This window comes from Lepisma saccharinum, chromosome 1 (genome assembly GCF_977018435.1).
Source record: "Lepisma saccharinum chromosome 1, izLepSacc3.1, whole genome shotgun sequence".
Taxonomy (NCBI): Eukaryota; Metazoa; Arthropoda; class Insecta; order Zygentoma; family Lepismatidae; genus Lepisma; species Lepisma saccharinum.
In genome coordinates, this window is record NC_139229.1 from 92,548,012 (window position 1) to 92,574,464 (window position 26,453).

General features: G+C 37.4%; 1 protein-coding gene across 1 annotated transcript; it reads right to left on the reverse strand.

The window, feature by feature from the left end:
* Positions 1-595: 595 nt before the first annotated feature.
* LOC145997848 (ribonuclease H2 subunit A) lies at positions 596-26,212 on the reverse strand. The gene is made up of 6 exons (XM_083134646.1): positions 25,642-26,212; positions 20,131-20,329; positions 17,559-17,685; positions 6,657-6,843; positions 3,384-3,507; positions 596-790 (listed from the first exon to the last, which is right to left on the reverse strand). The coding sequence occupies exons 1-6, from the start codon at positions 25,826-25,828 to the stop codon at positions 652-654; spliced, it is 963 nt and encodes a 320-aa protein (XP_082990772.1). The 5' UTR covers positions 25,829-26,212; the 3' UTR covers positions 596-651.
* Between the last annotated feature and the right edge of the window lie 241 nt (positions 26,213-26,453).

A 26,453-nucleotide genomic window follows, 5' to 3' on the forward strand; every position in this document is an offset into this window, starting at 1 on the left:
TGCTTGTTTTCCATTATTAATGTGAAATTGAACGTGTTGAAAAAATAATTCTAATTGTTTGTTCGAACACAAATGCTTTAGCACCAACTTCTACCCCCTTTTTTTTGCATAACTTACGAGGGAAATAGCATCTTTGTTTGATACTACTGCTGCTACTACTACTACTAATAATGTTGGTCCTGGGTTCGAATCCCAGCTTGGGCATGGATGTTTGTGATCAATTTCATCATATCATCACTCATCCCCATCTTCTCAAATTAACCAAAAGTGGCACAAGAAGCTAAGTAAAATAAAGTACATCAATAATAATAATGTTATAATAATAACTTATTATTAGTAATTTTTTTATCATTACTACTACTACTACTATTATTATAATTATTAGTGGTATGTTTATCCTGGTACTCCCCCCCCCAGACAAAAAATTCGTGGTTGCACCTCTGGTGTAGGCTTGGAAAAACAGGATGCAACATTGCAGATAAAATAAAAACCACTACAAATAACTTATCGGTATATTATTTTGCATTGTGCTTAAGGTTTTGTAATGTTGCTATGAAGCTACTAGTAAAGAATAATTACAATATCCTTACAAATACACAAGATTTATTTGATGGGTCATTGTTACATTGTACATAAATAAATTACAATCATTTAAAATATCTCAGTAGTGGAGAGGTTTCTTGCAACAAAGAAGTTGTGTCTGCTTCTAACTTTGCCTCCACTCTCACGTTTGAAAAATGACAGAATTGATGTATTGTTGTTAGGTGGCTCTGCTGAATCTTCATCTTCCCTAAAAAAAAAAAAAAAAAAGGTTAGTAGAAACAGTGGAAATGCATAAATGTTTGTTTTTGAACAGTTGATGCATGCTTGTGTGCTAGCAAAGTAAATTTTCACCAAATTAGAAAAGCACCACATTGTATTAACCACTTGCCTTACAAATTAATTATTTCTAAAATTCGGTCCCAAATTTTGGAATTTTTAAAATCCTGTTTCTTTGTTCTATATTGTATGCTCTCGAATAAGAATACATATTTTACCTGAAATATAGCTAAGATAACATACATACATACATATATATATATATATATATATATATATATATATAAACTTACGTTTATTATCCCCAAGTTAACTTGGGCTACACACATGCATGAAAAATGTTCATTTTCATGAACATAATGTAAAAAACTTATTTTTACAAAAAGTTTATAATGTACTGCCTCTAAATATTGTACATATGAAATGAAAGTTTAAACAATTCAGTTCTCACTTATAAACATTATTTATATGAATACATGTAATGAACAAATTTTATTCCAAAACCTGGAGGAGGGGGCAAATATACTTTGCTTTTTTTGTAGATAAGGTCACCACAGTTTGGGGGCAAAAGTGGCTAAAAAATATGGGGGGAACAACTGCCGCCCCCCCCCCCCCTAATTGTTGCCACTGGTTGGGCTAATGAAGGATATACATTTTTGTCCATAATAAACGTAAACATAATATCTTGCCTTCAAATGTTATATATATATACGTATGTTTTTAAAATGTTACAAATAGCAGTTCCGATTCTGAAATTATTAGATAGGCACCGTATGGTGAATTCTGAAGCCTGGAGCTACACATAAGGGGACTTTGCAATCTGGGCAGTAGTAATGCAATTCACTGCCAATCTTCTTACCTTTGGTATCTCTCGCTCTGCTAAACATTCCAAGCATCAAGCTGAGTAAAGTGCTGCTGCCAAGTGGACATTTACTGCACTTCATGGCAAAAAACCTCTCACAAGTTTGTATGGGATAAAAATAATTGAAAGAGAAGAAGTAGTTTGGCCCGATTATACTCGGAATAATATAAAAAGTGCACCTGCCACAGTTTACTCAGGATAAAGGCAAGTGGTTAATAGTAGGGAAGTCAAGAGTATTCACAACTTCGAAAACAGAAAACCTACTGCAGATATGTCTGTATTAAGAGGTTTATTTCAGAAACTAACTACAGAAATCCTACTGCTGGTAGGTGTGTATCAAGCCCTTTATTGCAGGAATTAACTATAAAAGATTTAGCATCATAACAGACAGGACAGGAGGTTTACAAGCACGTGCTTCTGAAATGTGTAGGACAACTACCATAAGACAGTTGGTTTCATTTTTTAAAAAAAAGAATCTGACTCTCTTGGGAAGGAAAATGCTGGTATCTCCTTCCCAACAAACACAATTAGAAGAAAAATTTTACTCAATTGACGTGAACACAAAAGTTCTAAAATGTGGCAATGTCATGGTCCTATAACAATAAAAAATAATTATGCAGTACTAAAAAAAAGAGCAAGATTGGTACCAATAATTACTTTAGTTTTAGCATTCACTAGGTAAATATTGTAGGTATAGATATGGACCTGGAAACTTATTGCATTCAAATTTTACAAAAACCTTTTATTTTGCTGTTACATGTCTAAACATATATGCTACAGAAATATAGGTAGGTTAAGTTCTTGTACGATAAATTGCAAATATTTTTCTTTCATGTGGGTATTAGTTGAACAACATAGCCAGATGTCAGGCACACATACAACCAATGTTGCCAATACATAATTTTGAAAGAAAGAAAAAACATGTCAAAATTAACCTCATAAATCGTCTGTAATGATCAAAATGCATAAGAATTTATTGTTTTATCAATTTGATAAAGACCCACACAGACCAACGATACACATTGAATTTTTTTCCAAGCAACTCCACAACTGCCTTTTATCCATATTTGTTTTTACTTTGTATAAATACTTTTTTACACCTTAGTAACTTTTTCTGCATACTGAATGTTCATGTAGGGCATGATTTTCTTGTTTAATGTTTAAAATATATCCACATAGGCAGAGGTAATACAGTGCAAGTTTCATGTCTTATCGCTGTTTGTACAAACGTTGTGTACGTTCAAAATCTCAGTTGAGTCACTTTTTGGACACCCTGTATATAGAATCTGCAACTGCATTAAATTTTGTCTCTTCGAAAAAGCAACTACATATTTAGATACAAAAGCAGGGCATATGAGCAATAAGTTTATATTCATAAAAATAAGTTTTACACTAAAGAACTTGCAGGCTATTTATTAATGTGTATTGGATCATTAAAATTATCAATACACAAATACGCTTATATCTGCCAATATCAATGAAGTACTGATTAACTTGTCACATTCCTAAAATATACAGTTAAGTATTTAGCAGCTGAAACCAATAATGGTAAAAAAAAAAAAATAAAAAAAAAAAAATAAAAAAAAAACATCTATGGCAAGATATTGATGCAGTTTCAACTACACCTTTGCATGGTGTTCATAACAGATTAACTTGAAATGTGCTACAGTAGAGGAGCTACAAGTAGCTTACTGGAACTCACCATTCCACCGGAACTGCTTCTTCCTGCAGGATCTTGTCTGCAGTTGACCAGCTGAATCGAACTAACTGCGGATATCCAAAAACAGGATCTATGTTTTTCTTCAAAAATGCCTTTGTAACTGGATCTGCAATAAAGAAAATCACCACTGACTTAACAAACACACATTGGTCTCCCTGCTGAATATTTGAAATCCAGGTGGCTAGTTTAGTGCAAATATTAATATTTACTGATATCAATAAAGTACAGATGAAAAACTTATAGGTAACTGATATTACATTGGTCTGATATTTAACGTTAAATATTCTGTGAATTTGATTCATGTATGAATACTGTATGTACTCAGAGCCGATTCAAAGCAACAGATTGCGGTGAAACTTGGTACAGAGGAAGACCACCGGGAAGTGAATCCTGATAAAAATTTTAAACAAAGTTTAAATTGTCTCCGCCAGGGGGGAATGTGGTGCTGAAATAACAACAACCAGTAGTTTGATATACAAAACTATTTTGAGTTTGTGTCAGTACAGCATGATCAATGGTTACACGAATGTACAGCTCACCGCTCACGAGAAGATCCCCAAACGAGGGGTGACGGGGAGCGGTGGTGAAAGAAAGGATCCGTCCATTTGCAGATTTTAGGGGTAGCAGAAAGCCTTCCGCTGCGGCTTTTCGAAGTGCGTGAGAGTTGATATGCGTCAATCACGCAGTGTGTGTGTCCGCAGCAACAGTTTGCTGCTTTTCTTTCAGTGGCCAGAATACTTTTGCATTGCTTATCCTGAGCATTATTTAGACTGCATTTCAAAGAATTTTAAAAGAATATACGGCAACGACTTTAGGGTTACCAGATGACAAACTTTAAAAAAGAAGGCATTTTTAGATTGCAAAATGTTGTTAACTTTAGACGAAGACACACGTTTTGTGCTTACTGGTGTTTTGGTGGGCTTATAGATCACACACACCCCTGTAAAATAATTTTACACCTTTTCCGTATAACTAATAATAGGCCTCATTGTAGGCAAATGTCTTAATATTCTAATATTTATTTACTATGCTCCTAATATACGGTTGTGAAGCTTGGTCTCTTACTTTAAAAGAATAACATAAATTGACATTCTACCTCGGAGTTTTTTCTTCCAGGCCTAAAGTCAGGAAACCGTTCTTGTAAGACGTCACTGAAAACACATTTGCATTTTGGCATGGTTCAGATCGCTGATCGACAGAATTTCACTTCTCCACTGCCATGTAACAACAAGAGCACGGCATTAAAAAAATACTGTTTATTTCTGAATTCTGTCATGAAACTCAAATCAAAGTAAGCCACGGCGAATTGCATATTCTTACCTATTGTCAGAAACTTGATGCTCACCAAGAGCCGCGGTAGATGTCACAAATGGTTTGAAATCAAAACCTCACGAGGCGCGGCGGTGACAACAGAAGAGACGCAAAAGTCCAACAATTTCTTTGTTGCAAGAAAAGTTTATTTTCTTTGCGCTTGCAACTGAGAGTGTTGTATTTCTTTACTTTGAAATTGAAAACGGAAACAAAATTAACAATTGTTTACAAATAACATTTTGTTACTAATCTTGAAGATAAGCAGCTGTCTATACCCCCCAAAAATAGGATATTTCCAAATTTTTCTAAAAACCCGCCCGGAGCATTTTTAGTACCCGAAAAACAGGATTTGTCCGGGTAAAAGAGAACTTCTGGTAACCCTAAACGACTTGCGTCGCTGCACCGGTTACAGCGAGCCCACATGTGTTTTTCACTCAGGGTGCACTCCCCCAACCCTAATAGTGGAGTCGCCTGCTGCTACGTCACTTCACTTCCGTCAGGGATCTTCTCCTGAGCGGTCAGCTGTACCAGACGTTTTCTTTTTTTTTGCCAGCATTTGCTTCCCCATGGTCTCTATAGCCTCTATACCAAGTTTCACCACAATCCAATGCTTTGAATGGGCTCCAGAGGGTTCCGAGTAGGGGAAATTTAATTATGACCTCCTTGTATTGTGTGTGTGCGTAGCTAGGTGATTGCAGCATTGGGTTTTGTCTTTGAAAAGAAAACTGCATACATACATTTAGCAATTTTCCTTCCAAAACTTAAGATCAGGGTGTCTACTAGTGTTGAGCAATATATCGCACTATTGAAAAAAATATCGACCAGGCAATATCAACTAGATGATATCGTGTCGGTGATATATCGTCACAATATTTTGGCAATTGGCCAAAATATATATTGTGTTGGCGATATATCGTCACGATATTTTAGCAGTATATATATCATGTCAGCAATATATCATCATGATATTTTGGCAATTGGCCATGATATATATCGTGTTGGCGATATATCATCATGATATTTTAGCAGTATATATATCATATGAACATGATATTTTGGCAATTGGCCACAGTATATAATGTGTCAGTGATATATCGTCACAATATTTTATCAATATATATCATGTCAGCAATATATCGTCGTGTGGAGATGATATAGTATCGCCAATATCACGATACATAAAAAATATCGTATTTATCATCTGTAACGATATTTTCTTGGCGATATATCGCAATATCAAATATCAGATATCATCCATCCCTAGTGTCTACAATTTCTTAAAAACAAAATTCCCTGACTTTTTCAGAACAAGAAACAAAATTTTCCACATCAAGTAATTAGGGAACTTCATGCATTTTCACGTGTGTGAGGTCACTACATTTTAGCTAAACAGCACACTTACAATCCCACTTAACCGAGTTACAATTAATAACAAGAAGTGTAACTGAACAGAAATTGACTATTGGATAGGGACATCACGGGTGGTAAATCAAGAACTCTTTACATAAAAAAAATATAACAATTATAGCATAAATAATACTAATTAGCTAATAGCTGCTTACTGTAGTAGATTTATACTTGAAAATAGTTCAAAACATAAACCCTTTTTCCTAGATTATTTAATATGCAATTTATATTACAGCTACCTGTAATACTCAGTATATCAAATTAAAGTATAGTTTATGCATGATAAATTTAAAATGTCTGTCCTTTTTTCTTTGTTCAAAATCCTACTTTCAGTGCACTAATACAAAAACATTGTTTTTTCCAGAAACACAGTAAGTTTCCCTAACATTTCCAGAAAAATAAATTCCCTGACTTTTCTGGTTTTCCAGACTGGTAGTCACCCTGCAGGTACAACACTCACATTTTTAAACACCACAAAATGGTAGAACTAGAAATAGATTGAAAAATTATTGTCAATTGCTCATAATCTGTATTTACCATTAGGATAACCACTGCCCCAAGTTCCAGGCTCAATGTCCAATCCTTCCTTGAATTTCCAAATGCCCAGTGCTCTGTCCCTACAGACTTTAGCGCATATACTGGCAGCACTCACAATGGGGAAGGTTGCATCAGCCTTCTTTTCTACCGTGATTTTCAGATGTGGAAAGATTTCGGATAGTTTTTCCTGTCAAGAAAAACATTAATAATTGACAGAGTGAATGTATATACAGTCATGGACACTTCTGTGTTGAAACAACTTTACTTTCACAATAGGATCATTCTAACCCAAAGTTCCCATGATTGTACTTAACCATAGCTTGTCTGTGTCATACGAGAAACTTACCTGAGGGTGCCCACACTTTTTTTTTATCACTAATATTCAAGAAACTATTGACTCGCTGTCTCCTTTGTTTATCATATATATTTATTAATTATAATAATTACAAAAATTACCATCATAAATAATAAATAATAACCAATTATTGCACGAGTGTCACACACATTATTTTACCATTCACTAATACATAAAACAAAAAAAAAAATTGTCCATAGAGGTGGTTATTTATTAATTATTACAAAAATTACCATCATTACTATCACTGACATGAGTGTCTCAAATAACATGACATGACACCTTGATATGATCGATATTTTTTATGTGACGTCACAACTTTAAAATATGTCACTGATATATTATACTTTTATGAAAGGACACGTAAATGTTGTGTTATTATATGTAATATTGCACCTTGTTTGTAATGTATATCTTTTGTTTAATGTTTATTGTATTTTATGCTCTATTATGAGTAGTTTAATGTATCTTCATTGTTTGCGAGAGTGCACTATACGAATTTGTATTTCTAAACATGTATAGATGTCAGTTTTGTTGATAGTATCCTTTTGTAGATAGTGAGTGATTCATCTGTACTTGAATCTGTGTTCTCGAAAATAGTATAAAAGCGAGGATGTCGTGTAAGAAAGATCACACTTTCGCCACGGATCGACGAAGCTTTTAAAACTTAAAAGGAACTCCTCGGTGTTGTGCATACATCTTGGTATGGTAGTTCGGGGCACAAGCTAGGCCTATGTGATCATAGGTACGCCAATAGCCATGCATTGATGCTATGCACAATACTGCAACCATTCTACGTTAAATAATAAAGCTAGCCTAAGGATTAATTTGGAAATAAAAGGCTAAAGAGCAAATATTGGCTCAGTTATCATTGCATATCTCTTGGTGTGGTAGTTCGGGGTGCAAGCTAGGTCTATGTGATCATAGGCATGCCGATAGCCTAGCATTGAGTCTATGCATTTTAGTTGAGTCAATTCATCGACAAAGCGAAATCCTCGCCTTCGTCTCAAGTATATTTTCATTATAATTGCAATAAATAAAGAATAAAACCTTTCTGTTTATACATACTGCTGTAATGTGGTTTTATTTCTCTGTGCTGTGAATATTGTCTTTGCCTAACACTATCCCTGTATCTGAGAGGAGTCTGTGTACTTCACCGAGTCTCATCGTTCACCGCTGAGTATTATTAAGTTAATATTAATAGTATAATAATACAACGCGTCTATTACAAGAATGTAACAAGTGGCAGCTCAACGTGTTGGCTCGATATTGTAGTGTACAAGGGCTAGACAATTGTTTAAAGTTGAGATTAATTGTGGAAGAGCACTGAACTTTCATATTTATAGTAAAGCACAGTTATATTTTGTTTCGATATGGACAAGAAGAATTTGCGTAGCGCAAATAAAAATCTTGCTTCAAGTTCAAAGCTTAATGTTCCAGATTGTTGTCGGGACATTGATAAAGAAAGAACTACATTTGTTTGCAAGAAATGTAAAAGCTTGTACATTATGAATGTTGTGGCCTAGATATTAGAACTGAGAGCCATGAAGCTACTGATTTGGTTGGTAGAGATTGTGAATCATTGTCTACGAATATTACATCTGATCCATTAAATATGTTTGAAGCTTTAAAAGCCATGATTGAAGGAATTAGCAAGCAACAAGTTGAAAGTATGGAAACATTGCAGGCTGATATGTCTAAACAGTCTGAAGCATTGAAGGCTGATATTAGCAAACAGTCTGAAGCATTGAAGGCTGATATGTGTAAACAGTCTGAAGCAGTGAAAGCTGATATCTGCAAACAGTCTGAAACCTTACAGGCTGATATTAAACAGCACGCTAATTCCATTAACAACTTGAAGGCTGATATTAGCAAACAGTCTGAAACATTACAGGCTGATATTAGCAGACATTGTGCACTATTAAAGGATGATATCGGTAAGCAGCACGATGAATCTATGAAAGCTTTAAGAGCTGAAATAGGCGAGGGGGCCCGATTCTCTGAAGAAATCCGGCAGGCTAGAGAGATAGACTTTGATGAGTTCCGACATAGCTTGGCAGGTGATGTTAATAAAGCCACGGAAAGTGTTCGCATCGATGTAGAGGATATTAATTCGAGATTCACTGAGGAGTGCAATAAGATTATTGAAAAACAGCTGACGATGGAACAGATATTGGCCGAGGCCGAGACTGACAAAATACAATTCTGATCTGAGGTTCAAGAAAATATTGGTCAGATTTCTGTGGTTGTATCTCAAAGAAGTAAGGACGTTGAGGAAATAAAGACTCAAGTAGAACAGCTTACGAATCAGTTAGAGACCATGCACGTTACTCGGCAAACGGAAACAGAAACTGGATCTCGAACAGCTGGTCATCCGTCTGCAGTTGCTGAGAGTGCAGCGTTGCCAACCATGAACATTGAACTAAATGAAGCAATGGACAGAGCCGGTGGAGAGAGAACTAGAGAAGACAAACAAGTCTGTCGCCCACGAGTTACTGCTGATTCAAGAGCTAATGAAGTGGCGTCTGCTGTTCCACCTAACTTTAGTCTTTCGGGCGATGACAGAGGTTACAGAGAGCGTGAATCTCGCAGGGCACGGCATCATACTTATGAAGAAGGGGCAAAGAGGAAACATCCAGAAAGGAAGAAAGATCGCAGTTCCTCCTCTTCCAGCACCAGCTCTGACTCTCAATATCAAGCAAAAATCAGGAAGCGAACACGAAGGCATGGAAATGTGAGAAGCTGGTCAGATGAGTCACCACCGCGAACTCAGCGATCAGCAACAACAGGAACCCCAAGGATGGCAGACCTTAAAGCCTTGTCGAAGTTCAAGGGAGACCTCGAAGCCCAGAAGGCTGAACAGTATTTAACAGAACTCAATATCAACTTTGATTTAATGCAAGTTCCATACAAATACCGATTGGAAATTATTCCTCGGTTATTCAAAGGTCAGGCTGAGCATTGGTTTCAAGCAAATCAGTTGGAGTTGCATTATAATTGCAATAAATAAAGAAAAAACCTCTCTGTTTATACATACTGCAGTAATGTGGTTTTATTTCTCTGTGCTGTGAATATTGTCTTTGCCTAACACTGTATCTGAGAGGAGTCTGTGTACTTCACCGAGTCTCATCGTTCACCACTGAGTATTATTAAGTTAATATTAATAGTATAATAATACAACGCGTCTATTACAAGAACGTAACAACCTGATAGGCTCACGAAGTGCATTTTGCCTCCTATTTACTTTACATTTATGTTTTTATGAACAAAATGCAGAAATATTGGGAAGACCCTACGGAACAATGTAATTTATTTTCGGTTTTTATAGAAAATTCAGTTGAAAGATTGGAAAAATAGAGTTGGTGGGCCTGACAGCCACCCCCTCCCCTGCTTCAGGTAATCTAGGGTTCACACACAGTGACAAATTAAGTAAATCAACCTTAGTTTGGGTCAACAGACTCTTTTTGATATGGTGGATGGACCAAAAGTAAGTTTCGCAGTTGTGGAGAAGGCTGATGACAATGGCATTATAGACTAGATACTATTGACTTTTCAATGTAGTTTCAATTTTTGTGCCAGTATATCTCGTCGAAGAAGACCTTGTACAGGGTGTCTACCAGTCAAGAAAGTCAAGAAATTATGCTCATGAAGAATTTTTGCTATTTTTTACAGTACAGGGATTTGATAAAATTGAATTTTTGGAAATCTAAAATTGTATTGAGTTGTGGGTAAGATTTGTTCACTTTGTTTCTTAAGAATTACTTACATTCTTGTATGTGTGAAGTTTTGTAAAAATATTAAATAAAGTAATGTGGCGATTCGCCTTCCAGGATGAAGTCTGAAGCATTAATTTTTACATGCATTAATAATTAAAACAAGTATAAATCTATTGTGAAAATACAGGTCAGTTTTCACCTTAACCGGCTGTGTGGTAGGGATTTTTCACTGAATAAAAATATATATTTTCTTAATTTCCAACTGTGCCTAAGTAGGCCGATTTAATATATGTTAACAAAAAGGGGGAAAAGGTCAAGAAGGAAAGAAAGGTCAAGAAAAATGAATTTTTGATTTGTTACTTTGGTAGACACCCTATTGTATAAGCCCATGTCCTGCATATGAACAAATTTGCAAACATCTTTCACATCATCAGTGATGGCTTGTCCAACCAGAATCTTCTTCAAAGCTGGGAAGAAATGGAAGTCATTGGGCAGCAAGTGAGGACTCTTGGGTGGTACGTGGTTCCCGAGTTCTCAACCGAACTTTGCAATGTGAGCTTTTGTTGTCGCTGTCATGCGGGATTTCATGTTGTCATCAAGAAGCAGTACACCAGAACAAAGAAGGCCTGGCCTCTTTTACTGAATGGTTAGTGTGTCGCGATACCAGGAGTCTTTTTGGTGTGATGTCTTCCATCGCAATAGTGTGGGCCCTGCAGACCAAACTTTGCCCAATGGGGTTAGGCAACTAACTGCACATAAATGCTGATCGCATTTTCCCCCTGTCCATACATCACTTTCAATAATTTGGATACCACAAAACTTATTTTTAGACTACCCTACCCTTCATAAAACAATTTATGCTAAAGAATACAAGATGGTACAGCCCACTTCAAAGATACTAGAGTTGACGAGCTGTATCTTTGCGGGTGAACCTTGACCAAACCCGGTAGTGCAGTAGCAAGAGGAGGAGCTTTGTCGCTGCGCGTCATTCTCCTTGAGTTCTGTCCTTGCTGTTGACCAATCAAACGCAAGTAGGTGGCAACTACGGTTATCTCTCTCTCTTGTCTCTCTGAGCATAATAGCCAAGGTCACCCGCAAAGATACAGCTCGTCAACTTTTATTTCTAGTAGATAATTTATAGCATAATATTTATACACATAGATAGACAAAACTAAAAAATAATTCACGCAGGGTTGTTAAAGGTCCAGGAATTGAAAAATGAATTCAATTCTGGTCCGGGATCAGATCGATAAATATACGGTCCAAGTTTGGTATTGAAATGAAACAATATGCAACTTGGACCAAATTCAAAATGTGTGAGGAAAAAGGTTTTGATCCTGTTAAGGAATCCATTAGAATTTATGAGTCCCTTGACCTTTAACAAACCTGAATCCAGGTGCCAGCATTTTTTTTACAGGAGCCAGCTTTTTTCAAATACAGGCTAAGAAAGCCATGAATCCAACTAAGATAAAGATCCACATTTTAAAATGTGATCGTAAAACATATAATTTATTAAATACAAAATTGGATTTAAATTAATTCTTGTACTGGAATGGCCTTCCTAAAGAAGGCTCAACCACTAACAGCATGAATATGCAAAAGTTTATAATGGCATGTTCATTACCTCTGATTTAATGATACAGAAAACACACAGCATTCAGAAACATATACTGTGCTTGTTATTTAAAAAAATATAATGAAAATTTCCACGCACCCTGCAATTTTCCTAGCCCTGTTCATACACTTCATTTTTTTTCAATAAAGTCATAACAAATTTATTTTTCATGCTACAAGGGTCAATTAAAAAGTTCTTGGAATAAAGTAGGACTAAGAATTTAACAGTTTTATTATTATTATTCACATAGTCCCCTTTGACACTAATGAACTCTGTCCAAAAACCATTACAGTGGAACCTCATTTTTAAGTTTTTCAAGGGACCAAGCTGAAAAAAACTTAAAATGCCGGAAAGTATAAAATAGAGCAAAATCTTATAACATTTTGCTGTGTTGGGACTGTCAAGATTGAATGTATAATGTGGGAAAATGTAAAATAAAGGTTTTTCGATTTCAAAAATCAGATTGTTGGAGACTGCAAAATACTTCTCTACTGCTACTATGACTTTGAAAGAAATTGCTTTATACAAATTATTATAACCATGCAGAGATGCAGGATGGATCTAGAATCAGTTGAACTTGGTAGATGTGCCTTAATCGTACCTTAACCCTCAAATGGGCATGCTGTTTTCCATAGTACAAGGGTCACTATTTATATTTTGAGCCTTGGCAACACTGATTGAAGTTAGGCGCGATTTGACGTTTGCACGGAATCGTCTTTCATTATTGACCATAACGTACTTCAAATGTTTTGTCAATAGCTTCATTTGTGTTGTTTATGTTGCCTTGGAGATTGCGCGACAACAATAAAATGGAATTAACTCGTGAACATTTTCGTGCGATGATTTTTTACGATTTTCGACGTGGATTACCAAGACAAGAGTGCATCGATCAACTTAATTCCACATTTGGCGATGAAGCCCCATCCTTTGCCACTGTGAAACGTTTGTATAACTAATTGAATCGTGGCCGCCATTCGCTCACCGACGAGATTCGCTAAGGTCGTCCAAAATCAGTTGTTGTTCAAGAAAACATTGATGCTGTGTAAAACCTAATACTGCAATATCGTCATGTGACATACTGTGAGATTGAGGCAACCATAGGCATTAGTTCCACCAGCATATATAAAATATTACATGATCATTTAGCTGTGAGAAACGTATGTTCTCGTTGGATCCCAAACAATTTGACAAAAACTCAAAAAGACGCTTGCGTCAATTGGTGCAAACAAATGCTCAATAATGTAGAGATATGGAGACCATTAAACCGAGAAAACCTCGTCATGTTAATATTCACACTTGTTCATTTCCTGAACTTGTCCGACCAGCGAGTGATCCCAAGAATGCGCTAACTTGTAACTTCCGTAAAACAAGGAACTTGAAAGGCAAACGCGTGGATCTAAACAGGATCTACCGCGTTTGAAAGGTTTAACAACCTTTCGACGCCTAGAATGATAAAAGCAAGCTCCTACCCGGAGCTCGCTCTCTTTTGATTCTGACACTCATCGACGCTACATGGATAGCTAGTCCGATGACTTTACAACACGTTACACTGCTAACTACGACGATGTAACACGGAGTTACCGCTGCCTAGCATGCTACAAGGCGCAAGGGATCGCTTGGCTTGGTGAACTGAGGGTCGCTGGATAGAACCTTGGAACTGTCACGATTCGGTCTGCGAGAAGCATTAGGACAAGACATCACACACATCTACCAGGTATGAACAAGCGTGAATAACCTTTTACACCAACTTTCCATATCTCTACCCTCCTACGGAGCAGGTTCAGCCATCAGATATTATTAAGCTCTACCTAAATGTTTAAATGAAACTTCCCTGTGACCTCTCAGAGCCCAGGTAAACGGGCTTACAACAATAAATACAATCGTGGTGCTTCAAAAGACGTATATAAGATTGTAACAGGTGACGAATCATGGATATATGCATATGAGCCGGAACGTAAATAGCAGTCGACTGTATGAGTGTTTCAAGATGAACCCAATCCAACAAAAGTTGTTCACGCTCGAAGCTCATCGAAACAAATGGTCGCCTGTTTTTTCGGGAAAACTGGTCATGTGGCAACTGTGCCTTTAGAGGAACGTAGAACGGTCAACTCTGAATGGTACACAACAATTTGTTTGCCAAAGGTCTTCGGTCAAATAGGGAAAACAAACAAATGCCGTCGGATCATTCTTCATCAAGACAATGCCAGCTGTCACACATCTCGTCTAACAACCGACTTTATGAACAGTCAAAAAATCGAATTGATGGGTCATCCACCGTACAGTTCTGATTTGGTACCCAATGACTTCTTCTTGTTCCCGAATGTCAAGAATAAATTGCGTGGACAACGATTTTCTTCGGCGGAAGACGCCGTTGATGCGTTCAAAAACCATATTATGGAGGTGTCTCAAGAAGATTGGAAAAACTGCTTTGACAAATGGTTCGAACGAATGCAAAAGTGTATTGACCATAAAGGAGAATACTTCGAAAAACAATAAAGCAGTTTTCAATTCCAAATTCCTGTTTTTTCATTGTTAGGCTCAAAATATAAATAGTGACCCTCGTATTAGCAACACATGTTTTCAATGTGAAATTCTATACTTATTTAGGTAACACTTTCATATAGGTGTGACGGATTTCTTACTTTTTACAGGAGAAAGTACTTACACAAATCATTTTCTGTAGCGTTGTGAAAGTTCGTGAATGTAATTTTGATCCATTTTAATGCGAATGCATGTTGTTTTTGCGAAAATCTCTGTCCGACACACTGTTGCTGCTGCCGCCATTTGCTTTCTGCACGAGAGCACAATGTTCCGTGTGTTAGATGACGTAAACCCCGTAGTCTGTGTTTCAAACCTCGCCGTGTTTTCACTATAACATGACGTGTCGAGTATTTTTAATTTATTTTTTTTAATTTTTTAAACTATGCTTGCCTAACCTAACCTAATCTTACGGAAAATGGTTTGTGGGGCTAACGCAAATGGTTTTTGGGGCTAACGTCAATGGTTTTTGGGGTTAACGTCAATGGTTTTTGGGGCTAACGTCAATGGTTTGTGGGGCTAACGTCAATGGTTTGCGAGGTATTAGCATAATTTCAAATCTGGGCATGAGTAGGTATTTTTCAGTGAACAAGGTTGCAACACTGCATAAATCAACAAAACACTCGCACAACGCGGGATGAACCAGTATGCTATCGCCATAATGTGTGTTACAGAATCGAAATAACGAGTAACACTAAGTACTCGTAAATGTAAGAAATAGACATTATTTTAGTTAGAAATTCATTATTTCACGTAAAGAAATGTTCTGCAATGCAGAATAGTATGTTAGCAATGTAAAAAAGTGTGAAATAATTTATTTATAGGTGTCACATCTATAGTAAAGTAGTACCCTTACTTAAATATTTTGAAAATTACAAAGGGTAGATTTACAAATCACACCTAGTTTTGTTCAGTACAGATCAGGCTAAAAGTGCATGGTCATAAAAAATTAATTTATCATCATTATTTAATGCAAGCTTAGCACAGAAACTTTCCACACTTAAAAGCTATTCAAGTACAACCTTGGTGACAATGAAGTTCGACCAGAAAGGAATACGTGATTAAATGCACAGAGGCACAGGCGGTGGAATGGGTGACCCGCAGAAGTGACGCATGTGTGTAAGAAGAGGCGTGTGAGCAGGCAAGAATCGTGATCCCAGCATGTTGCACCCAAGGTCACGTAAAGAACGAAAACGGGGAACTATACGCTGACATTGAACTTCGACCAGGCACCAGACCCATACGGAAAATTCCAGATAGTGGCACATTCGATGGAAGCATGACGTCACGGACACGATAAGGGAGTCTGCCATATATAAGCGCGTGCTGTGCACCGAGGAACCGCAGTGCATCATCACCATGGCCAGGGGCAAACCTATTGATAACACCGTGAGGAGAAGAGTGGTGGAGTTGCAACGGGATGGACTCAGTGAACGGGAAATAAGGTGCCAACTGAACTTACCCAAGTCAACCGTCGACTGCATCATCAAACACCACCAAAATACGGGTATTACAGAGCCAGGTAAGGCCCCCGGTCGAAAACGCCTACTGAGCGTGCGTCACCTACGGATATTTAGGCGCTATATCCAGACCAACAATCATGTTTCTGTGGCCGAATTATGACTGTGGACTCGAGAACGCTTTCACATTGAAGTGTCAACCAGAACCATTGGCCGTTACCTACAGCGATGCGGTTACCGAGTGTACAAGGCGAAACGTAAACCCTTCCTTTCCATGTTGAACAAAGGCAATCGACTACGGTGGGCATGAATGTACCGGGGATGGACATTTCGGCAGTGGAACAGGGTTTTGTGGATGGACGAATCCATTTTCAATGTTGTGTACGGGAAAATGCGGAAAACAGTCATTTGTCGGAACTAGGAACAGAATGAAGCAAAATGTTTTGCACGTCGGGTACAGAAACCTGCGTCGGTGATGGTATGGGGATGCATGATGGCATCTGGGGTTGGCCCACTACACGTCTGTGAGGGCATTGTGAATGCACACGCCTATACACACATACTGGAGCGGCATCTTCCCACAGTGCGAAGGCACCTGTTCCACAGGCGGCGTCTCATCTTTCAACACGACAATGCCAGGCCTCATACAGCGCGGCTGTCAATGAATGGTTGACTCGCCATCACGTGCGAACTCTGCCATGGCCACCATCGAGTCCCGACCTCTCGCCCATTGAGAATGTGTGGCGTGTTCTTAAGCGACGTGTGCATAGAGGGGATCCACGAAAGTGGCTGCTCTTATCGCCTGCCTGCAGGAGGAATGGCACCGCATCGATGTGGAATACCTTGAACGACTCGTCCGCAGCATGCGCCGATGCATTGCCACAGTTATTCGCCGACGGGGCGGTGTCACACCATGGTAAACAGGATCCCCTCTAACAGTGGTCGAACTTCAATGTCACGTGTAGATGGACGAAAATGTTTTATTTTGTGTGGACACCATACATTGCTGCGTTGCAGCGGAAATTTATGTTTTCCTTTGTTCCATGTAGCCTGCTGAATAAAATATGTTCAGCATATGCATGTGTTCTCCTTCTTTCACAACGCACTCCTATACTTGTGACTGGTCGAACTTCATTGTCACTAAGGTTGTACATGAAATATTTATAAAGTTCTGAGAAAAGGGAAAGGAGAGATGATCATTCTTCATCCCTGACTTACCTGATATTTCTCTGGCATACCAACAGTATCAACATACACCTCAGACACTCTTACTCCCAATTCCTGAGCCTGTTTAATAAGACCAACTGCTGCATCTTGGGAAACTTGATTTAAACTATACTTCTGCCTGTAAAGTAAACATATATATCAAGGTTGTTAAATCTACCTAGGTAATAAACATAAATTAAGCATATACAGTGAAACCTCGAATTTATGTTTTTCAGGGAACAAAGATGAAAAAACTTAAAATGCAGGAAAATGTAAAATCCAGGAAACTTTTATAATATTTTGTTCTATTGTGGCCATGAGGATGGAATGTACAAAGTTGAAAAATGTACATTTTCTATTTTTACTATTCTTATCAAACTTATCATCATTACTTTCCCCTCATACTAACAATTACTTTTCTAATTTCCAGCATCCACATCAAAATATGAAAATCAATTCTTCAACTGAAAAATTCCCTAAAGAAACATTCAACAAAAGACTGTGTATTATATGTATGAGAATTAGGTTCAGAAACAACTGTAAGTTCATAGAGAGAAGTCAAAGATTGTTTTTAGTTCATTAAATGCACGGTTAGAGTATTCAAAGGTAGATTTAAAGTTTAATATGTCAGCCTATGCACTATATTGCATCTCAGCTGTGAATCGAGTCTTAACCACTTGTTCTTGAGGTAATAACATTTAAGCACTGCGCAATTCCGTTCAAGGAAGTCTACCCGTCAGTGAGGGTAGACATAAGAGTATTCACAATAATGGTTTTGTACTGAATGCAGATTTACTTCTCTCCCTTGTAACTTCATCTTCAATTGAAAAAGTGAGAATAACAGTTCAACTTATTTGCAATAATTTTCCCCCAAAATCACGCTACATTTGAAGTAATACAAGATCTTCTTAATACAACTAACACCCTTTTAATTACGTTACTTATAATTAGTAATGTCTAGTCCAAACTAATTAGTATAGCATGCAATCTCAGGTATGTACAACTCAATACTACCATACTTTGTAATCTATTTTTTATTACACGGACCATATGTTAACCAACGACATTCATTCAGCATTGAAGGCAGGTGCATCGTTAGCGGGACTGAGGGGAGGACACAACCTCGCAAGAGTCCAGAAAAAGTGTATGATGTGCATGTAAGATATTTGGGTATTATACAGAATGCCCCACCCACAATAACTTAGTTGTGATGCTTATGATTTAAGTATCAGTCATTGCTCATATTCCTTCTTCCCTCGTGTTTCGTATTTTTTCTCCTAGCATCATTTTGACATGGTTCAGAGATTTTAATTTTGACCCTCTAAAGAAGGGGTTCCCAAACTTCTTGGCTTCACGGTGCCCTTAGTGTTTCAAGGTTGCTTGCCATTAGTTAAAAAATAAACACATATTTCAAATTCAGAAACATTTTTTTATGTAAAGAGTACTAAATAAGCACATATTTGGAACATTCATATTATTGACTAACAATTCAGTGAAAATATTGGAACATATCACAGCGCCCCTGTAAGCCAGCTACGGTGCCCAGGGTGCCACGGTGCACACTTTAGGACCCACTGATTTAAAGTAACACAGTAACATCTTTTCATCATTGTCATTAACATATTTACCATCCTTGATCTTATTACATTGCACGAAACAAATTGTTCCAGAGGCAGTCTTTTGGATTCGAGTCGCTTGTATATGTGCAAATGGTAACCAACACCCAGGATGTGTACTTTGTCCATTCATGCATTCAGGTGAATTGATCAATTACAAGTACTGTGTGATGAAAAAAGATTAACTTTAGCAATTCTCTTTTAGATCATATATTTATATACTTGTTAATGTATCTATTGCGAATAAGACTACTTGCTGATTAGCCAGAATAAGTGGCTCACGAACACACACTGACACATCGCTCTCATTTGCTTAAGATCTGCCAGGTTTAGTGAATTCTCACTAAAGTTTGCAACTATGTAGCACAGACCTTTTCGAGTCCCTCTAAACATGCCTTGTATATGCTGCACTCTGGTGATGAATGTAAGAAGTATTGCCGCTTGCAGCAGGGTTCGCACAGCGCAGTGAACATTTTTCGGGGTATAGTGTCTTACATCCCCTTAGCTGTCAGTTTCATGCAACACGCACAGCAATTGTGTTCAACGCCTTCCATGGAACACCGTGGGAGTCAGTGTTACCAACTACCTACAAAAGTTATCAGGCATGAAAGAAGTCGCGTCAAAGTAAATTGTGTGTATATACTCTCGTACATCAAGCAAAGTATTTTTTCGAATAAATATATGTATGTGTGCATTTAATATGTACATAATTTAAGACATATACACGAGTGTTCACATGCTCATGTGAACATTATCAGGCGACGTGCCTGCTACCTCCCATATGTTAACAGTTTACTTACAACTGTTACTTCATTACACTTCATTAAAATGTTGTAATATGTTCTCACCAAGAACTGAACCCTGCTCCTTTACTGTGACAACATACAAGTCTTGAGATAACATGTAACACAGTCTTATCAATGTCTACTTAAATAGGTAATTGAACATGCTTAATATTAAAATCTTACCTTCGCAGCATGCTGTTACATATACTGTTGGGTGAAATCACATTAACTGCCCAACCAACATAGTCGCCAGCACTACATAGCTTCTCAAACAAAGCTTCTCGCTGTTGTTCCGTCAATGTTTTAGAATCTGCACAACCAAGAGCTTTCAGGTCATCAGCTTTGCTTAAAGGGCAGTAGCTGATGCCATACACCATAGGACCTTTATGAAAGAAAGTACAGAAGTCAATTTAAGTTTCTCTAGCATATTGGTAATGGTAATTAATTAATAGCCATGACTATTTTCACCAGATGGTGAGAATAGGATATAGCGCTATTTTCACCAGGTGCTGAGAATAGCATGTAAGGCTATTTTCACCTGTTGCTGAGAACAGCATATGTGGCCATTTTCACCAGCAAAGTAATTACCCCAATCATATCATAACATTGTATTTTATCTTACTTTATTATCTTAATTGGCAATGTTGCTAAACTTACTAAAGAAGTTATTTTAAATAAATGTCACCAGGTGGTGAGAATAGCAGAAAGTGCTGAAAGCCAGAAACTACATGATCAGGTGTTGGGAAGTATTTACAGGAGTAATTTTAATGCTAATAGCCCTAACCCTGACTTGCCTAACAACGAAGGCTTCTAGGAACGTAATAGCCCTTCATACTTGTGTCATGTGACATATTAGCAGGACATATCAGAACACTTTGAGGAATTTTTCCGTTTCTGCACAAAAATAAATGCACACCAACGATAAAATCTTCAAAGCCGGGAAACGGATTTCTTCAAATTTACAGGAGAAAGAACTTACGTAATTGAGTTTCTGTAGAATTTTGATAGGTCGTACAAGTGTTCTCTCTCATCGGTCAAGTTATTTCACCGTTAATTCATGTTTGTATGTGAATGCTAATGGAACCTAACCTAACAGGCCTAACCTAACCTCGTAGGCATACCTCGTCCCCATGATGGTTCGTGGGGCTATCGTGAATTTTTGGGGCTAATGTCAATGGTTTTTGGGGCTACCCGTGGATGTTTTTTGGGGCTAATGTCAACCATCCATGGGTAGCCCCACATACCATTGATGTTAGCCCCAAACACCATCCACGGGTAGCCCCAAAAATTCATGATAGCCCCACGAACCATCCCAGAGATGAGGTATGCCTACGAGGTTAGGTTAGGCCTGTTAGGTTAGGTTCCATTAGCACTCAATTTCACAGAAAAATACCTACGGAAGGGGAAAAACAAGCAGTGGCGTCGCTAGGCCATTTTAGGGGGGCTTCAGCCCCCCCCAATCCCTCGATAAGCCCCCCAATTTTTAGCTATTATTACATACAGTATTTCGAGAAAACATATTTGAACAATTGTTAATGCAGGAACATACCTCTAGATACATATTCTGGTAAAGAATCGTTTCGTTGTGACATAGTCTTTTTTAAATCACGATCTTACATCTGACACGTCATGTCTTTAGCTGGTAAAAGTGCAAACGATCGCCGTCATTTGTTCTATTTTCACAACGGTTGCTACGCGAGGAAACGGTAGTGGTGCGTTTTGTGTTACGGACATTTACTGTTGTTCGTACAACAATGGACAAATTTATTATTCGAAGTAAATGTTCGTGCAGTTAAATGTTCGTGCAGAACTAAAAAATCTAAGTAGCACTAGATGGGCTTGCCAAATAAGGTCTCTACTTGCGGTGAGAAAAACTTATGATGCTCTTTTGAAATATCTGAGGAAACAATCAGATTCAGCAGATAAATGTCCAGTACCTAGGCCTTTATGAATTTTTGAGAAAATTCTCAACCATGACGTCTCTGTTTATTTTCATTGAGCTTCTGTCCATAACAGAAATTCTCAATAACAAGTTGCAGTCACCAAGCCTTGATATTGCGGAGGCAATTGCAGTTGTTAATGCAGTGCTTGACACTTTACGCGGTATGCGAAATGAAGAATATTTTAACTCTGTATACAAAGAGACAGAGTCATTTGTGAAACAGAAGGTAACTCTCAATGAAACAAGTGTTGAATATTATTAAAAAGTTCACAAACGTGTTCACACATTACCATCATCACTGAAAGACCACGTTGTAAATGAAACTCTGGGGCACAAAACTGATACCGATAAACCTGCATTCTGCGGACTTTTTTACACTATCATTGATCGAATGATAAATGAGCTGGAAAGTCGTTTCAAAGATAAAGCAACTTCCAGTGTTCTGGTTGGAATTCAGCATATGTCACCTTCTTTACTTACAACAAATTTTGACTTGTTTTTGAACCCTCAATTCTTGAGTGGTTTTTGTGACTATTTTCAATTACAAGTGCCGATCGCTGAAATGATGGTTGCAAAAAATTACCTAAAGAACTTGACATACACCATCACGTCCATAGTACATTTAATGAACGCCATTCCAAAAGACATGTTTCCGAACTTATGCAGAATGTTGCAAATTGCAGTGACAATTCCTGTGACATCAGCATCGTGTGAGAGGAGTTTTAGCTGTTTGAAGAGAATCAAGACATTTTTGCGTAATAGTATGGGCCAAGATAGACTTTCCTCACTTGCAATACTGGCCATAGAAAAGGAAGAGTGTCATGAATTGTGTGTGGATTGTTTTTATTGATAATTTTGCAATAAATTCAAACCGTAGAGTACAGCTGATACATAAAGACATAGTTCACCAGCATTAGAAAAACAGGACAAGAATATCCATCTGTTTTCATAAAAATTAATGCAGTAAGTCTATGTTAGTTTTAATTCCTTATGATTGTTATATATTATTGTCTTATTAATCACTTTGCTATTTTCAAACATTAAAAATATTTACAATAGTAGAAAGCCATGTATCTGGTTGCAGCCCCCCCAAAGCAGATGGTCTAGCGACGCCACTGTAAACAAGGAAGATTAATTACTCCATATCTCGAAAATGGAAATTATTTTCCTTAAAAAAAAGCTAAATCCCTTGTTAAACAATCTTTCGCAATGCAGAATAGGTAAGTACGCATGTCAACAATTACAGAATAAACGAGTTACAGACGTTTTCAGACTGAAAATTTTACCCAAAAAACATAGCTTTGACTTGGTTCTATTTAATTAGGCAAGAATTTGGGTAACAGTTCGTTATATTGGAGACACATTTCTTCATTTTTACAGAAGAAACTACTGACGGAAATGAGTTTCTCCAAGCTTTCCAATGTTCCAAAAGGGTAACAGTTAGATACAGCAAAAACACCTTTCTTCAAATTTACAGGAGAAAAGACGGGAAAGTACTTACAGAATTGAGTTCCTGTGGACTTTTGGAAGGTGGGAATAGTGTTTTTTCCATTCGTGCAACTTATTCGGCCGGTAAATAATGTAATTTTCGACATTCATGTATCTCTGTTGCACGATAGCTCGTGCCACCGTTACCGTCAACTACATGAATCAAAAGTTCCGTGCGTTCGATTATGTAACCCCCTGTCAGTGCAGCAACCATATGGTAGTATTACAAGATGACGTGTGAGCAGGTTTTTTTTTCCAATTTATTTTTCTATTTGCCTAACCTAACCTTCCGTGAATGGTTTGTGGATCAATTTTAGCCTAAAAACCATCATTTTTCGGTTAATAAGTGTTAGTCTAGCAACCACGCGGTAGTTTTACAAGATGACCTGTGAGCAGTTTTTTTTTCCAATTCAATCTTCTATGTTTGCCTAACCTAACTGAACCTAACCTTCCATGAGTGGTTTGTGGATCAATTTTCGCTTAAAAACCTTTTGTGAATAGTTTGTGCGGCATTTATCGATTCATAAGTTTGGTAACACTGCATTATCAGCTGACGATAGACAACGTGAGTCAAGATTTGGCCGCCAATTAGCAACGACCAATAAATATTTATAATGTTAAAAATAACGTTTTTTTCATTGAAAAAATGAATCCCAAGTTGAAAAATGTTCCGCTATGCATATGAGGTAAGTACAAATGAAATTAATTTGAAAATAAACGAGTTGAATGTGTTTTCGCTATATCTAACTAGTACCAAAACTACTGACGGAAATGAGTTTATCCAAGCTTTCCAATGATTGTGGAGGTATTTTCTTTCATCATTTCATTTTCTATTTGACCGGCAAATCATATATTTTTTAAGAGAAATATCCCACCGATGCACAATTGGCATGCTTCCCCTACGTGAACTGCATGCTCTGCACGTTCGATGACGTAACCCTCTGTCAGTATTTCAAACTACTTTTTTTTTTAACTATGCTTGCCTAACCCAACCAAACCTAACCTAACCTTATGGAAATGGTACGTGGGGCTATTCGTGAATGGTTTGTGGGGATATCCATCAGCTACCTTGCATAATGGTTCGTGGAGCTATCAGTCAATGGTTCGTGGGGCTATACGTCAATGGTTCGTGGGGCTATACGTCAATGGTTCGTGGGGCTATACGTCAATGGTTCGTGGGGCTATACGTCAATGGTTCATGGGGCTATACATCAATGGTTCGAGGGGCTATACGTCAATGGTTCGAGGGGCTATACGTCAATAATTCGAGGGGCTGTCCGTCAATGGTTCGAGGAGATATCCGTCAGCTACACATGCATAATGTATAATTTCCACCAGTGATGAACACGATAGTAAGTATTTTTTGGTGAAGAAGGTTAAAACACTGCATACCCACAACATGAATCAAGATGTGCCCGCCATATTGTGTGTTCCGGAAGCAAAGAAAGGAATAAAAAAAATCACTCTGTATGTGAAAAATTGTGTTTGTTTTTGTGTAAATAGCATAATGGTACCTTGAACTATGTTCCGCAATACACAATTGGGGTAACATTATCGTATGAGGGAAACGGATTCCTTCAAATTTACAGGAGAAAGTACTTACGGAAATCATTTTCTTTAGCGTTGTGGAAGTTCCTGAATGTAGATTTGATCCATTTTAATGTGAATGCATGTTGTTTTCTGTGAAAATCTCTGTCCGACACGCTGTTTCTGCTCTTGCAATTTGCTTTCTGCACGAGAGTGCAATGTTCCGTGTGTTAAGATGATGCAACTCTGTAGCCAGTGTTTCAGCCTCGCCGTGTTTTCACTAGAACATGACGTGTCGAGTATTTTTTTTTTTTTTAACTATGCTTGCCTAACCTAACTTAACCTAACCTAACCTTACGGAAAATGGTTTTTGGGGTAACGATAGTATAAGCCGGAGACGGATTTCTTACAATTTACAGGAGAAAAGACGAGAAAGTACTTACGGAATTGCGTTCTTGAGGACTTTCTGAAGCCGGGGAAATTGTTTTTTCGAATCGTGCAACTTATTTGGCCTGTAAGCAAGGTATTTTTCGTCATTCATGCATCTCCGTTGTACGAACCTTGCAAAACACAAAATATCCGAGTTAAATGTGTCTCCGATATAACGAACTGTTACCAGATTTTGTAACTGTCCAGCCTCGCATAAAATTCAGGGTAACATGAAAACTACCTTAAACTTCTTCGTATATTGGTGACATCAATCTTCAAATAATCGAGAAAGAAAAAAGTATACTTGCCTAAAACTGGCCCTCTACCAGCTTCATCAACTCCTAATATGCAAGGTTCTTCTTTGCATATTGAAGGAATAGCTGAAACTAGGGACGTGTCTATCGAGTTATCGTGCTTCAAGAAGTAAGGGCCAAGATTTTCCGCCGATGTAATATTATTATTGCTCTCTTCCATCTTCACTGATTCCTCCTCCATGTTATCAATTTCTTTAAATTAATTCCTTCTTTTCTATATCCAATTACATAAATCAATCAATCTTCTATCGATATCTGACAGCGACTTTCTTTTTCTATCCCTCTGTTTGCAATACACGCCAAAGAAATACAATAATTTAGCAAATTACTGTGAAGTACTTGCTTCCCGCGCTATTTATTGTTTACATGCAATTGATGTCAGGTTATGCGATTAGTCCTGTTCGAATGTCACCAACACAAATCTTCTCGAAATTGTATTACGTGTCACATGATTGAAGTAGACTATATCAATGGTTGACAATAGTAGTAAGTTGAACTCATGGTTATAAATATGGACATAATTCATTATTTCTAGCAAAGGTTTTTTTTTTCTCCTAGGCTTCTCTTTTCGGCGAAGGATATTTAGTAAGACCTTATTATCGTCATTCCTTTGTTATTAATGAGGGTATTAATTGGCCAGATCAAAGGACTTCATCTAATGGCTTAAAATAGATATCACTCCACATAATACAATTCTTAAATATGAATTTATCTATATCTTAGTTTTTCTATGTAAATTTGTAGAATAAAATCAAAAGCATGTTTTAATTCTGGCAACAGTCATTACAGGAAACGGAACAGACCAG

Coding starts and splice junctions, on each gene's coding strand:
- LOC145997848 (XM_083134646.1), bottom strand. CDS start 25,828: ATGGAGGAGGAATCAGTGAAGATGGAAGAGAGCAATAATAATATTACA. Junction 20,330..25,641: donor TGGTAGAGGGCCAGTTTTAG/GCAAGTATACTT, acceptor TCTTTCATAAAG/GTCCTATGGTGTATGGCATC. Junction 6,844..17,558: donor GTATGCCAGAGAAATATCAG/GTAAGTCAGGGA, acceptor TTTTCTTGACAG/GAAAAACTATCCGAAATCTT.